Genomic DNA, 16534 nt, shown 5'->3' on the forward strand with positions numbered 1-16534 from the left:
GCCCCAATGTGGCGGTGGGGTTATGGCATGGGCAGGCATAAGCTACGGACGACAAACACAATTACATTTTATCGATGGAAATTTGAATGCACAGAGATACCGTGATGAGATCCTGAGGCCCATTATGAGGCCAATTTTTTATGGTATCTGTGACCAACAGATGAAATCCATAGATCAGGGCCTAATGAATTTATTTCAATTGACTGATTTCCTGAAATAAACTGTTACTCAGTAAAGTATTTGAAATTGTTACATGTTGCATTTATGTTTTTGTATAGTATAATATGAATTCCTGCAGAATTATGCATTTCTTTCAATTAAATTATACAAGACATCTTAATTTTGTTTCAGGAACAGGAGTGAATAAATATTTTTTTATTTTTTTGGTATCTCTTGAGAAAATGTGAATGCTGGTGTAATCTGTTGTCTTTGACACTGTTAAGCAAGCAGACAGTATTTCAACCACATAAAATATGCACCCATACGTGTTTCATTGTTTTGTCAACTTTTCATTTCCTATAAAACTGTTCAAACTGATGAGACGTTGTCATTTTGCACAGGACCAATCTTTGCACTGTTGGAATACAAAACTTAACCAGTGTTAACTACACTGAACAAAAATATGAACGCAACATGTAAAGTGTTGATCCCATGTTTCATGAGCTGAAATAAAATATCCCAGAAATGTTCCATGGGCACAAAAAATCTGTTTACATCCCTGTTAGTGAGCATTTCTCTTTTGCCAAGATAATTCATCCAACTGACAGGTGTGGCATATGAAGAAGCTGATTAAACAGCATGATCATTACACAGATGCACCTTGTGCTGGGGACAATAAAAAGCCACTTTAAAATGTGCAGTTTTGTCACACAACCCAATGCCACATACTGTATCTTGTAAGTTTTGAGGGAGTGTGAAATTGGCATGCTGACTGCAGGAATGTCCACCAGAGCTGTTGCAAGATCATTTTATGTTAATTGCTCTACCAATAACTGCCCCCAACATCGTTTTAGAGCATTTGGCAATACGTCCAACCGGCTTCACAACCGCAGACCACGTGTGACCACGCCAAATCCATAGATTAGGGCCTAATACGTTTTCTTCAGTTGACTGATTTCCTTAAATGAACTGTAACTCAGTCAAATCTTAAACATTTTTGCATGTTGCATTTATATTTTTGTTCAGTAAAGATTACTAATGCATTAATTCTATCGATGTAAGACATTATTCTGGTGAGCACAACTTTATTTAGTCTTCTGTGGGAACAAGTGATGATAGAAGAGAAGCTACTGTACATGTATCAAACTATAGTTGACAAACAAATGGCCTACCAAATGTCGGAAATTAAAATATGGCCTAGCAAATGTTGGAAATTATAAGCAGAAAGTTGTCTAAATTAGGGGTAAAAGTAGCCAGTAGTAAAATATAGATAATAATAAAATATTATTATGTTGGATTGAACTGCGCAGGTAACCTGCTTTTTGAAGTGATTTGTTTGACAATCAGATGAAAACATCATCTCACAACATCCATGTGAAACTGAGCCTGCGCAGACTGCAATAACAACAGTAAACAGGATAAGATGTTTACATGCAACAGTATCCTGTTTTAGATCAGCATATCCCAGGCATCTTATCTGGGTTCTTCATAACCGGGATACAAGCTTTTTCGAGTGATTGTAAATGAGATATGAGGCTTGTCAACTCAAAAACAGAATACTTGAGTATCCCGAATAATAACGGGATATTGGTGTGCATGTAAATGTGGACACTGACAACACGTTTCTGGCGACCTTCATCCATCACGCACAGGTGTAGCATGCTAGATAACTAATTAGCACAGGTGGTCCCTCTGACTTCTGTAAATACATGCTGTAACATGGATATATGGCTGTGTGGGAACAGTAACCCCCGCAAAGCCGCGGGAAGTAGGGGTGCTGAGGGCGCTACAGCAACCCCTGAAAAATCTGAATAAAAAAATAAAAATGTTCATGAAAGTAGTGCACTGCGCTTTTAATAGTCCTTTATTAGCGGAACAATATGGCTATGGGTTAAGGGTTATGGCTAAGGTAAGGGTGGAAAAGTCCTAATGATCCTGGATAGCACTGACCCTTACTTGAGCATCACATGGTCAGAGAGGAAGAGGTGAAGTGAGAGATTTCATGCAGAGATTTCATGCAGCATTCAAAACAACTAGGTAAAAACTAGCTCCGACTGGGAAAAATATTTTTGAACGGCATCCAACTTTGAATTCCAAGTCGAAAACTGCCATCTTTCGAGAGCTCCAGATCAGTGTTTTGGTACATGTATTGTCGATGTGACCCTTTCGGTCACTTTTTTTGTCTTGTTATCAACTGTAACAACATTGTTACTATTATTATTAACAACATTTATGGGTACAATTCCAAACTTGAAAATGATCATTTACTTGAATCTTTGGAAAGCGTATTCTCCATTGGCTAACCAAGTTCACTAATGCTTGACTTATAGTAGGTGGGAATTTAATATTTCTCAGAATCATTTAATTGATAGATGGCCTCCGGGACAGTCCACTTCTATGAATACAAGTTTGAGGCAGTTTATGGAAAGGTTTGATATTATATATATTTGGAGAGTGAAGTTTCTTTATGAGCAGTCTTTAACTTGGAGTTATAATAGATTTTTGGCTGGTGTCTAAATGTTTTGATAAACAGGGTATTTCGGTTAACATCCTTGCCACTCCCCTTACTGATCATAGAGCTATTTATATTGACATTAAACTTTTTATTTCTAATAATGGTCCTTGGAAGAAAATCCTACTGGAAGCTTAATAGCTCTATATTAAAACATGAGTTGGTCAAGATGGAGATAACCAATTTAATTACAAACTTCTGGAACAAAGCTATAAATTACAATTCATACAAGTAATTATTGGGAACTTTTTAAATATGAGGTTGGAAAATATTCAAGAAAATATGGGAATATTCTTGCCAAGACGAGGAGAGCTGAAGAAGAAAGTGTAATTACAAAAATCACCTCTCTTGTTCAAAAGCTTTTGTCAGATCTAGGAAGAAGTGGCTAGAGGAGGGTGAACAAAATGTATCTTATTTTTTCAGGTTAGAAAAATACTACTCTAAAAATAACACATTTCAACAATTAAATGCTAATGGTCTCATCACAGATGATCCCAAATGAATCACTAACTGTAGTTATAGTTCTAAGTATTGTGAGGTTTCCTCAACTCTTTTTTTTTTACTCTCTGGGGGATGTGAAATCAATTGGGGAGGCTGAGAGGGAACAGTGTGATGACCCTATTATAGTTGAAGATATCATTTATTCTATTGAACAGCTTAAAAATAATAAGTCTCCTGAGACTGATGGTATATCTGCTGAGTTTTACAAAACATTTTCTCAACATTTAGCCCCATTTCTGTTGGAGGTCTTTTCTGAAAGCATTGCAAATAATGCTCTCCCTCCCAGTTTGACTCAAGGTCTGATTACATGAATCCCTAAGCCCAATAAATACTTGCTTCTCCTCGATAATTGGCGTCCAATCTGTCTGCTCAATAACAACTACAAAATATTAGCCTCTATATTTGAAAAAATAATGAAGGCAGTAATGGACTCAATTATAGAAGAAACCCGACCTGGCTTCATGAGGAATATACATATAATCTAATAATATCCGGCTGGTGTTAGCCTTATTGGCTATTCTGATCTAATCTTCGAAGATAGTTTTATTGTCTTCTTAGACTTTTATAAAGCCTTCGATACAGTGGAACATAAGTTTATATTTCTCTCTCTTGAGAAATGTGGTTTTGGGGAGTTATTTTGTAGTACTATTAAAACTCTTAATATGAATGGCAACAGTTCCATTAAATTAAAGCATGGCACTTCTCCCAGATTTGATTTGAAAAGAGGAATTAGGCAAGGTTGCCCAATTTCACCTTACCTTTTCCTGCTTGCAACCCAACTTCTTACAAGTTTTGTTAAATCCAGCGATATAAAAGGGATCTCTGTTGCTGACAGAGATATTATCATAAGTCAGCTTGCAGATGACATCACCTTCTTTTTCAAAGATGCTGACCAGATTTCTAGAGCAGTCAATAAATATTTTTTCCAAAGCATCTGGTATTTGCCTAATCTTTAATAAGTGTGAATTGTTTGTTGTTAACGACTGTGTGATACCCTCTATATGCAACATTACAGTAAATAAAAAAGTAACATACCTTGGGATTAACATTTCTAAGGATCAACAGGAAAGATGCTCATTAAATGTCATATTATAGAAAAAAACTAAAAGAAGTTGAACCATTGGTTGCAAAATGATTTATCCTTGAAAGGTTGAGTATTGCTTTCTAAAGCTGAAGGTATCTCCAGACTTACCTATGCAGCCCAGTCCCTACATCTTGACAACAAAATAGGTAAAGCAGTTGACTTTTCAACTTCATCTGGAAAAATCCTAAACATTATATTAGGAAATCTTTCGTTTTGAACACATATGAATATGGTGGTCTGAATTTTTTTGATTTTCCTACTTTGAATAATACTTTTAAGATAATTTGGACTAAACATTTCTAAAAGAATCCTAATTTAATTTGGAATTTCCTCCCTCATTACATCTTCTCCCGTTTTGGTGGCTTCAATTTGATGTTACTTTGTAACTATAACATTGATAACATTCCTTCAAAATGATCTGCTTTTCATAGACAAGTATTCTTAGCGTGATCATTAATATATAAACATCATTCTTTTCCCCGCATAGGTATTTCATTTGGATGGATATTTTGTATAGAAACAAGTCTTTATTTTTAAAGAACTGGTATGTCTTTAAAAATAAGTTTAAAATGCTGGTAAGTCAACTTTTTAATGCAGAAAGATTGTTACTTAATCATGACGAATGTTTATCTCGTTACAATATTCCTGTTACACATAGAGAGTTTGCCATAGTTTTTGATGCTATTCCATCTGGAACTCTCATGTTGTTTAGAGGTGTAACCAGACCTCACCTTCTTGAACTACCCTTGCTTAATTCAGTTGACTCTCCAATAGGAATAATGTGTTTCTCCTTGCTCCCTCAGAACAACAGATCTATACGTGCTTTATTTCAAAGGTATATTGTATCCATTCCTTATGTCACATCTTACTAGAATATATTTGTCAATAATATCTGTTCTAAAAAAAAGTATGGTTATTACCACACATACCTGCTGTTAGTATTAACCTGCTAATCATTATTTGAAGAAACTCCAAAAATACATTAACATTAACTGTACTTTTTGTGTTGAGCATCCAGAAACAGTCTTACATTTATGTTGGCATTGTTTACATGTAAATAAATGATTTGTTTGGATGTATGTTCATAGTTTTATAATTATGAATATTCTTGATGACTTTAGTTTTGTTATGGGAGAGTGTTTCCTTAACTATAATAGGGATAAAGAAACAGAATTTTACCTCGTAATATCGAATTGTGCAAATGTAAAATTCATATTCATGAATGGAAATTCATGAATAAAAAAAACACTCTTCCGTGTTGTCTATAAGGAATTAGAACAGTACATTTTACATTCTTCTAATAAGAAAGCTGCTAATTAGCTAATCTTCTAATCTGTAATTTGTTGTACCCCCTAGCATATGTTATAATTGTCTGTTTGTATACTTATTGTATGTATACTGGTTTGTCTGCAATAAATAAAAAAATTAAAAAGACAAAAAAAAAATACACGTACTGTCGCTCTCTGATGACGTCTTTCCGGAATGTGCGGGACGCTGAGTTACAACACGTGGTTCGGGTACATAGAAGAAGTTGAAGATATCACTTTACATTTGGAGTGTTTTCGCTTATTGTTCATCGTCTACCTGTGTGTCAGATAACCTGCCAAAATGGTGAAGCCACGGTTCAAGGGGAAAAGCACGATAAACACCTCGGCGGCCAGCAGTAATCCTGGTAAGTTACAGTCCTTGCGCGGTGTAACGTTACTGTTTGTTTATAGCTAATGTTAACTAGCTAACGTTAGTTGGCTAAGCCGATAGACTTTCTATCTGAAAATACGAAATGGACAGATCCAACCTTACCTAACTAACGTTATCTATGCAGAAACATTTGCTCCATATGTGACATTCGTGTTAGCTACAAATTGAAAAGTATACAATATGTTTGGCACTGACATAATTAGTTCGCTACAGTAACTACCTAATTTAGCTACACATTATGTCTAACGTTATGCCAAAAACACAACACAACTTCCATAACAACATTGAGAACTACACGTTATATGGATTTCCAATATTGTTCTGACACTGACAATTAATTAACCCGAAATACCACCACCTATAGTCTCCAACACTGTGTGTGACATGAAATTGCTAAATCACCGTAACTTTACCTTATGAGACTACCTTTTACAGACCGACCCAAGACTCCTGCAGGTTCAGGCAACAGCATGAGGGACCGAGCAACTGTCAGGCGTCTGAATATGTACAGACAAAAGCAGAGATGGTAAATGATGGGTGGGGGAAAAATGTGACACTTCCCCTGTGACTTACATATTTCCTATAATGCTAGTGTAACGCTCAGGTCAGGGGTTGACACATTACCCAGATAGAGCACACTAGTTCCTGGAATTCCAAAGTTAGCTCATCTTCATTCTTTCTTGTTTAAAATGATTGTTTTGTAATATATTTGACTGTAACATCCTTTGCCATTAGCAACAACCGAGGCCAGGTGATCAAGCGTTTGTCGTACCAGTCCACTGTTTCTGATGGGACACAGGCCAGAGTGGAGCCCAACATCAAATGGTTTGGTGAGTAGTGCTGTTAACAGCAATTTGTCTAACAATTGATCAGCTCTGAGCAAGTTCAAACTGTATACAGAATGGCAAAGTTCTTGTCAATAATGACTGGCAAACTCTTGATTTAACAAATCAGTTTTTATGCCTTTTTGAAAAATATCTGTATGAGAGATAAGATGGTAGCCTCAACTCACACACACACTGGATAATTCTTCCCCTCTGGTCTCCTCTGTCTCAGCAAACACTCGGGTGATCAAGCAGTCGTCTCTACAGAAGTTCCAGGATGAGATGGGTGCAGTGAAGAAGGACCCATACCGCGTGGTGATGAAACAGAGCAGGCTGCCCATGTCACTCCTGCACGACAGAGTCAAGGCACACGTAAGTACCAAACAGGGTCGTATTAATTTGGGCACACTATAGTGTGGTCACGATACCAGCATTTTGACCTCGATAGCAGGTCTAGTATCATGATATGGAAACAATACCGTTGCAAAAATGTCACCGCATAACCACTGGTCGTAATTTTTTAAAAACATATGTTGATAACTAGTTTTATTAAACCTTCATTTAGTACATCTAAAATAATATATTCAATTTCTTTCAAAAAGTAAAACACCGTATAAATAACCCCCTAGAGTTGGGGGTTTGTGTGTGTGAGAGTGAGAGACTTATTATATATCCTAGATGTGACAGACACTTTAAAATGTAAAAACATTTTTACTGTCATTTTTGCCATTTGTGAATGTGCTATTCAATTTGTTACTATGGACTACAGTAGTAAAGGCCAAATTCAATATTTATCACATTTTTATACTCTTAAGCATTAAATAACAGAAGAATATCTCTTCTAAAATGTAATTTGACATACAGTATCATGGTTAATATAATCATCGATGGCCATAATATTGGGTCAAATGACATTCATTAGACCTATGATCCATTTTTCATTACAGCTAAATCATTTTAATAGTTCCAAAACAATGTAAAAAAAAGTATTTGAGGGTCATTTCTGAAGCTTCTATACTGCAGTAGTCTACACCCCTCAAACTCGACCCTGGACCTCGAAGCCAGTTCCACTGCTTGTTTTCATTGTTACCCTCTAATAAAGCACCGATTTAGACCCGGCAGACCAGGTGGGTATAATACATTTTCAAGTAGAACAGCAAACCAGCAGGCTCCCGACCTCGTATGGTAAGAGTTGGTCTACGCAGTACACACCATAGGAATACAATGGATTTTTACATAGCATACTACAATTCCAAGAGTGCACTTTAACTCCCAGGGTGAAATGCACCGCCCAGGAATGCTGGCTAGCAAGCCCAGACAAATGCTAAATAGTCTAAATATATTGCCTTCATACTTCTGTTATGCAGCTAACGAGTGCTCAGCATATGTGGGAACTCCTTCAAGACTGTTGGGAAAGCAACCTCATGAGGCTGGTTGAGAGAATGAAGTGCAAAGCTGTCATCATGCAAAGGGTGGATACTTTGAAGAATCTTAAATATGAAATTACTTTGTTGGTTACTACATGATTCCATATGTATTATTTCATAGTGTTCAGGTCTTCACTATTATTTTACAATGTAAAAAATAGGAAAAATAAAGGAAAAACCCTGGAATGAGTTGTGTCAACTTTGACTGGTACTGTGTGTTCGTCATTGTCACTCAAATCATTCAAATGTAGTTGCTAGTAGAATAAGATTACAATGCAAATGTTCTGTGTACAGTGGCAAGAAAAAGTATGAACCCTTTGGAATTTGACATAAGTCACACCAATATCCGAACTCGGTGTGCTTAAACTAATAACACACAAATGTTATTTTTCTTGTCTATTTTGAATACACCATTTAAACATTCACAGTGTAGTTTGGAAAAAGTGTGAACCCCAAGGCTAATTACTTCTCCAAAAGCTAATTGGAGTCACGAGTCAACTAACCTGGAGTCCAATCAATGAGACAAGATTTTGGTTAGACCTGCCCTGCCCCGCCCCATGAAAAAATACTCATAAAATGTTAGTTTCCTGTTCACAGGAAGCATTGTCTGATGTGAACCATGCTTTGAACAAAAGAGATATCAGAAGACCCAAGATTAAGAATGGTTGACTTGCATAAAGCTGGAAAGGGTTACAAAAGTATCTAAAAGCTTTGATGTTCATCAGTCCTGCAAAGATGACTGCAAGAGCACAGCTCAGAATGCTCAATGAGGTTAAGAAGAATCCTAGCGTGTCAGCTAAAGACTTACAGAAATCTCTGGAACATGCTAACGTCTCTGTTGACGAGTCTACAATAAGTAAATCACTAAACAAGAATGGTGTTAATGGGAGGACGCCATGGAAGAAGCCACTGCTGTCCAAAAAATCATTGCTGCACGTCTGAAGTTCATAAGTACACCTGGATGTTCAGTTGTTTTGAAGGAAGGAACATACAACACTGTGTGGAGAAAAAAAGGCACAGCACACCAACATTAACCTCATCTCAACTGTAACTATGGTGTTGGGAGCATCATGGTTTGGGGCTGCTTTGCTGCCTCAGGGTCTGGACAGCTCGCTATCATCGATGGGAATTCATTTTTCCAAAGTTTATTAAGACATTTTGTAGGAGAATGTAAGACTATCTGTCCATCAATTGAAGCTCAACAGAAGTTGGGTGACGCAATGGGACAGCAATCCAAAATATAGAAGTAAATCAGCAACAGAATGGCTTGAACAGAAGAAAAAATGCTTTATGGAGTGGCCCAGTCAGTCCTGACCTCAACCCGATTGAGATGCTGTGGCATGACCTCGAGCGTTTCACACCAGACATCCCAAGAATATTGCTGAACTGAAACAGTTTTGTAAAGAGGACTGGTCCAAAATTCCTCCTGACCATTGTGCAGGTCTGATCCTCTACTACAGAAAACATTTGGTTGAGGTTATTGCTGCCAAATAAGGGTCAACCAGTTATTAAATCCAAGGATTCACATACTTTTCCCACCCTGCACTGTGAATGTTTACACAATGTGTTCAATAAAGACATGAACAATTGGATGAAGAGCAGATACAATTTAATGTAGAAATCCAGGTAATTCTAAAGGGTTCACATACTATTTCACAGTGGGGAGAAAAAGTTTGTCGTTTTGGAACTTAACCTCCCTTGCACTGCTTTGTGGCACCTTTTGCTTAGTAGTTTCGGTTGGCTGGCCCTCATGCTCTGTACGCAAAGTATTCCCATTGTGCGCTTCTGGAGACAGTTTCGTCAACAAGCTGGGGTTGTGGAGGTATGATGTTTTAGTTTGAGGAAGCCATGCTGTCAGTATTTTCTCTCGCTCTCCTCTCTCTTTTGCGACTGAAAACGCGACTGAAAGTGTTTCAGATGTTTGTCTTCTGTTTGGTGCCTAATGAATACAACCCGGTCAAATTAGTACATCCAAGTGACCCACACTGGGGTGGAGTTGACTACTTGATGCTGAGCAGATGGCACTTTCCCCACTGTGCTTTCATATGATGTTTTTGACTACAGGGAGTATCGATTGTTTTCAATCCCACACAATGTTATTCAATATTATCCCATCTGGCAAAGCTGTAGCTGTCTGTCTTGTGTAGTCACTGTGATTATAAATGTGCATTTTTATTATTATTATTAGATCCCTATTAGCTTTTGCAGAAGCAGCAGCTACTCTTCCTGCGGTCAACAAAAAACTCTAAACAGTAACAACTCTGATAGACAAGTCACACATTTTTAATACAAATATATACAAACAATACTACACTTTTATACAAACACAACCCTCAAACAAGAGACTGGCATGCATGTTGTTAGTTCTGTATGTACAGTTAAGGGCAAGGGGTGCTGCTCTGTTTTGAGCCAGCTGCAGCTTTGCTAGGTCTTTCTCTGCTGTACTTGACCATATTACAAGACGACAGTAATCATGATGGGACAAGATCAGAGCCTGAAAAAACAGTACAGTTGATTTGTGTTAAACACAGACAACCCTCCCCATCTTCACAACTTTGGCAATATGACTTGACCGTGATAATTGACCATCCAATGTTATAACTTGGAGTTTAGCGTCCTCGACTTGCTCAATGGTCACACCTTTATTTGCAACTCTAGTTGAGGTTTCGGTCTTAGAAATTGTTTGGAACCAAATACAATGCTTTTAGTTTTAATGTATTTAAGAGTTTATTATGAATTACCCATTCTGATGCTGACAAACTCCTTTTTTTTTAGAATTTCGGTGAGTTCTCTGGCTTTGGTTGCTGAAATGTAGCGTGTGGACTCATCCGCATACATAGTCATTATAGCTTTGGGTAAAATCGTTTGTTTAAAAAAAATAAATAGATGTGTAACGGCCCAAGACGACTGCCCTGAGGGACACTGCACATACTTTTGGTCATGTAGTGTATGCGAACAGCTCATTCCAAAATCATGGCAAATAATATGGAATTGGTCCCCGCTTTGCTGCTATGACATCCTCCATGCTTCTGGGGAGGCTTTCCACTTAGATGTTGGAACATTTCTGCAAGGACTTGCTTCGAGCATTAGTGAGATCAGGCGCTAATGTTGGCCGATTAGGCCTGGCTCGCAGTCGGCGTTCCAATTCATTCCAAAAGTGTTTGGTGGGGTTGAGGTCAGGGCTCTGTGCAGGCCAGTCAAGTTCTTCCACACCGATCTCGACAAACCATTTCAGTATGGACCTGGCTTTGTGCACCAGGGCATTGAAAGTAGCAGCTCGAGATGGGCATAAATTTGGCAAATTTACTTGTTGGAAAGGTGGAATCCTATGACAGTGCCACGTTGAAAGTCACTGAGCTCTTCAGTAAGGCCATTCTACTGTTAATGTTTGTCTATGGAGATTGCATGGCGGTCTGCTCGTATTTTATACACCCGTCAGCAACGGGTGTGGCTGAAATAGCCAAATCCACTAATTTGAAAGTGTTTCCATACTATTATTTATTTATATATATATCACACACACACACACACACACACACACACGTATATGCACTGCTCAAAAAAATAAAGGGAACACTTAAACAACACAATGTAACTCCAAGTCAATCACACTTCTGTGAAATCAAACTGTCCACTTAGAAAGCAACACTGATTGACAATCAATTTCACATGCTGTTGTTCAAATGGAATAGACAACAGGTGGAAATTATAGGCAATTAGCAAGACGCCCCCAATAAAGGAGTGGTTCTGCAGGTGGTCACTTTTGAATTCTGGCGGTGCTTTCACTCTAGTGGTAGCATGAGATGGAGTCTACAACCCACACAAGTGGCTCAGGTAGTGCAGCTCATCCAGGATGGAACATCAATGCGAGCTGTGGCAAGAAGGTTTGCTGTGTCTGTCAGCGTAGTGTCCAGAGCATGGAGGCGCTACCAGGAGACAGGCCAGTACATCAGGATATGTGGAGGAGGCCGTAGGAGGGCAACAACCCAGCAGCAGGACCGCTACCTCCGCCTTTGTGCAAGGAGGAGCAGGAGGAGCACTGCCAGAGCCCTACAAAATGACCTCCAGCAGGCCACAAATGTGCGTGTGTCTGCTCAAATGGTCAGAAACCTACTCCATGAGGGTGGTATGAGGGCCCGACGTCCACAGCTGGGGGTTGTGCTTACAGCCCAACACCGTGCAGGACGTTTGGCATTTGCCAGAGAACACCAAGATTGGCAAATTCGCCACTGGCGCCCTGTGCTCTTCACAGATGAAAGCAGGTTCACACTGAGCACGTAACAGACGTGCCAGAGTCTGGAGACGCCGTGGAGAACGTTCTGCTGCCTGCAACATCCTCCAGTATGACCGGTTTGGCGGTGGGTCAGTCATGGTGTGGGGTGGCATTTCTTTGGGGGGCTGCACAGCCCTCCATGTGCTCGCCAGAGGTAGCCTGACTGCCATTAGGTACCGAGATGAGATCCTCCGACCCCTTGTGAGACCATATGCTGTTGCGGTTGACCCTGGGTTCCTCCTAATGCAAGACAATGCTAGACCTCATGTGGCTGGAGTGTGTCAGCAGTTCCTGCAAGAGGAAGGCATTGATGCTATGGACTTGCCCGCCCGTTCCCCAGACCTGAATCCAATTCAGCACATCTGGGACATCATGGGCTTCATCCACCAGTTGCACCACAGACTGTCCAGGAGTTGGCGGATGCTTTAGTCCAGGTCTGGGAGGAGATCCCTCAGGAGACCACCCGCCACCTCATCAGGAGCATGCCCAGGCGTTGTAGGGAGGTCATACAGGCACGTGGAGGCCACACACACTACTGAGCCTCATTTTTGGCTTGTTTTAAGGACATTACATCAAAGTTGGGTCAGCCTGTAGTGTGGTTTTCCACTTTAATTTTGAGTGTGCCTCCAAATCCAGACCTCCATGGGTTGATAAATTTGATTTCCATTGATCAATTTTGTGTGATTTTGTTGTCAGCACATTCAACTATGTAAAGAAAAAAGTATTTAATAAGAATATTTCATTCATTCAGATCTAGGATGTTATTTTAGTGTTCCCTTTATTTTTTTGAGCAGTGTATGTACACACACAAAAGTATATCTGATGTTAGAACACTTTCTTGGTTCTGTTGAATAAATAACTTTGCAACCATGTGATGTAAAGCCATAGCAAGTGAGGTTTTTTCTTTTTCCCCCAATTTATGATCAATAAAATTAAAGGCTTCACTGAAATCTATCATTTTATTATCCATTTATTTTAAACATCAGTCATCTGAGTCAGTGCATTACAAGTTGAGTGCCCTTCTCCTTATTTTTGCTGAAAGTCAGTAGTTAACTCATTGTAAAATCAGTACTCTGTATTCCTCAGGTAGCCAATTTCTTAGAGCCTGGTTACACCAGATTGAACGATCTTTCGGGTTTAACCAGGCTATATTTGTGACCTATTGGCCCATTCCCGCTTGTTTTGCTCCTCTTCACAGTGAACCAATCTGCCTGTATCGCGTTGTTTTGCAAGAAATAGTTTAATGCAGTCGGCCAACTTTGCACCCCTGCCACCGGTGATTTTGCTACACGGCATTCCTGTAGATAGTTCTAAAACCATTATTTTCAACTGTAATATGAGGATATATATGAGGATTCCTGCTATGAAAGTATCTGCCTGTTTTGTGGCCGGCTGCTGTGTGTGCGAGTCACTCCTAACTGTGCGCATGGTGGAGGGAGAGAGGCATTTTGAGAAGCTCAAAACGCTACTACAGGAAAATGTACAGTTTTCAAAGCTTCTACTGTTTGTTACATCGAGTAGCCTTCGCCTAGTGCTGGAAATTATATGTATGTACAGTTGAAGTCTGAAGTTTACTTAGCCTTAGCCAAATACATTTAATCCCTGTAAAAATTCCCAGTCTTAAGTCAGTTAGGATCATCACTTTATTTTTTTGAATTTTACCCCTTTTCCCCCCCAATTTCTTGGAATCCAATTGTTTAGTAGCTACTATCTTGTCTCATCGTCTATCCCGAGCCTGTACGGGAGTTGTAGCGAAGGTTGAAAGTCATGCGTCCTCCAATACACAACCCAACCAAGCCGCACAGCGCGCATCCAACCCGGAAGCCAGCTGCACCAATGTGTCGGAAGGAACCAACGTGCACCTGGCGACCTGGTTAGCGTGCACTGCGCCCGGCCCGCCACAGGAGTTGCTGGTGCACGATGAGTCAAGGATATCCCTACCGGCCAAGCCCTCCCTAACCCGGACGACGCTGGGCCAATTGTGCGTCGCCCCACGGACCTCCCGGTCGCGGCCGGTTGCCGGTTGCAACAGAGCCTGGGCGCGAACCCAGAGTCTCTGGTGGCACAGCTGGTGCTGCAGTACAGCGCCCTTAACCACTGCGCCACCCGGGAGGTTTATTTTAAGAATGTGTCAGAATAATAGTAAAGATAATTATTTCAGCCTTTTCACATTCCCAGTGGGTCAGAAGTTTACATACTCTATTGGTATTTGGTAGATTAAATTGTTTAACTTGGGTCAATAAGTTGGATGAATTTTGGCCCATTCTTCCTGACAGGTTTGTAGGCCTCCTTGCTCGCACATGCCTTTTCAGTTCTTTGCCCGCAAATTTTCTATGGGATTGAGGTCAGGGTTTTGTGATGGCCACTCCAATACCTTGACTTTGTTGTCCTTAAGCCATTTTGCCACAACTTTGGAGGTCATTGTTAATTTGAAAGACCCATTTGCGACCGAGCTTTAACTTCCTGACTGATGTCTTGAGATGTTGCTTCAATATATCCACATAATTGTCCTGCCTCATGATGCCATCTATTTTGTGAAGTGCACCAGTCCCTCCTGAAGCAAAGCACCCCCACAACATGAAGCTGCCACCCCCACGCTTCACGGTTGGGGTGATGATCTTCGGCTTGCAAGCCTCCCCATTTTCCTCCAAACGATGGTCATTATAGCCAAACAGCTCTATTTTTGTCATCAGAGGACCAGAGGACATTTCTCCATGTGCAGTTGCAAACTGTAGTCTGGTGTTTTTATGTTAGTTTTGGAGTGGTGGCTTCTTCCTTGCTGAGTGGCCTTTCAGGTTATGTTGACTTAGTACTCGTTTTACTGTGGGTATTGATACTTTTGTACCTGTTTCCTCCAGCATCTTCACAAGGTCCTTTTTGCTGCTGTTCTGGGATTGATTAGCACTGTTCGCACCAAAGTATGTTCATCTCTAGGAGACAAAACGCGTCTCCTTCCTGAACGATATGACGGCTGCGTGGTCCCATGGTGTTTTATACTTGCGTACTATTGTTTGTACAGATGAATGTGGTACCTTAAGGTGTTTGGAAATTGCTCCCAAGGATGAACCAGACTTGTGGAGGTCTACAATTAGTTTTTTCTGAGGTCTTGGCTGATTTCTTTTGATTTTCCCATGATGTCAAGCAAAGAGGCACTGAGTTAGAAGATAGGCCTTGAAATACATCCACAGATACACCTCCAAGTGACTCAAAATGTCAGATGCTTCTAAAGCCATGACATAATCTTCTGGAATTTTCCAAGCTGTTTAAAGGCACAGTCAACTTACTGTATGTAAACGTCTGACCCACTGGAATTGTGATACAGTGAAATAATCTGTCTGTAAACAATTGTTTGAAAAATTACTTGTGTCATGCACAAAGTAGATGTCCTAACCGACTTGCCAAAACTATAGTTTGAAGTGGTTGAAAAATGAGTTTTAATGGCTTCAACCTAAGTGTATGTAAACTTCCAACTTCAACTGTATGTATTAAAAAAATGATTGTAGGACATTAGCCCACATTTTACTGATGGATTAATCAATTATCCTACATGGCTATATATAAACACTATCATATTTATAGTTATCAATCTAGCTAGATGTTTTGAGATCCCTCTTCCTTTGGATGTAAGTATTATAGCTTATAGGCCAATATGCACAAAGAGCAAAAAATACATCTCATAATTCTGGATCCTATTTTGACAGGTTTCATATCAAAATATCAATCATGCACTCCCTGTATATGTTAGATGAAATAATAGCTTTTTTTGATCAAAGTCTACCATCTCTGTATTACTTGGCACTGAGTAATTGTCCAGAGCCCTGCCACTAATGTGCAGTGAGTGTCCTTGTATTTGTTATCAAGCAACATGGTCAAATGTATCACTATTTGACTTATTGTCCATTTCGCCCTGCTAAAAACGCCCCAAATGTCTCCAAGCAACACTTCTGTCCAGTTCTTCATGTTCTCTCTGAACATTGTTGTTGACTGAGTTTCAGTGTTCTTTTCCCTCTAAATAGCTCCATATGCGTGTAAGACCTTTCAAGATGCTCAAAGCTG

General features: G+C 39.6%; 1 protein-coding gene across 1 annotated transcript in view; it reads left to right on the forward strand.

The window, feature by feature from the left end:
- Positions 1-5691: 5691 nt before the first annotated feature.
- gnl2 (guanine nucleotide binding protein-like 2 (nucleolar)) overlaps positions 5692-16534 on the forward strand; it is a 30891-nt gene continuing 20048 nt past the window's right edge. Inside the window, exons 1-4 of the mRNA XM_021561508.2 lie at positions 5692-5928; positions 6390-6480; positions 6690-6784; positions 7011-7150. Of these exons, the coding sequence (XP_021417183.1) occupies positions 5865-5928; positions 6390-6480; positions 6690-6784; positions 7011-7150 (390 nt within the window). The 5' untranslated portion in view covers positions 5692-5864. The remainder of the gene's footprint in view (positions 5929-6389; positions 6481-6689; positions 6785-7010; positions 7151-16534) is intronic.

Source organism: Oncorhynchus mykiss, chromosome 2 (assembly GCF_013265735.2).
Source record: "Oncorhynchus mykiss isolate Arlee chromosome 2, USDA_OmykA_1.1, whole genome shotgun sequence".
Taxonomy (NCBI): domain Eukaryota; kingdom Metazoa; phylum Chordata; class Actinopteri; order Salmoniformes; family Salmonidae; genus Oncorhynchus; species Oncorhynchus mykiss.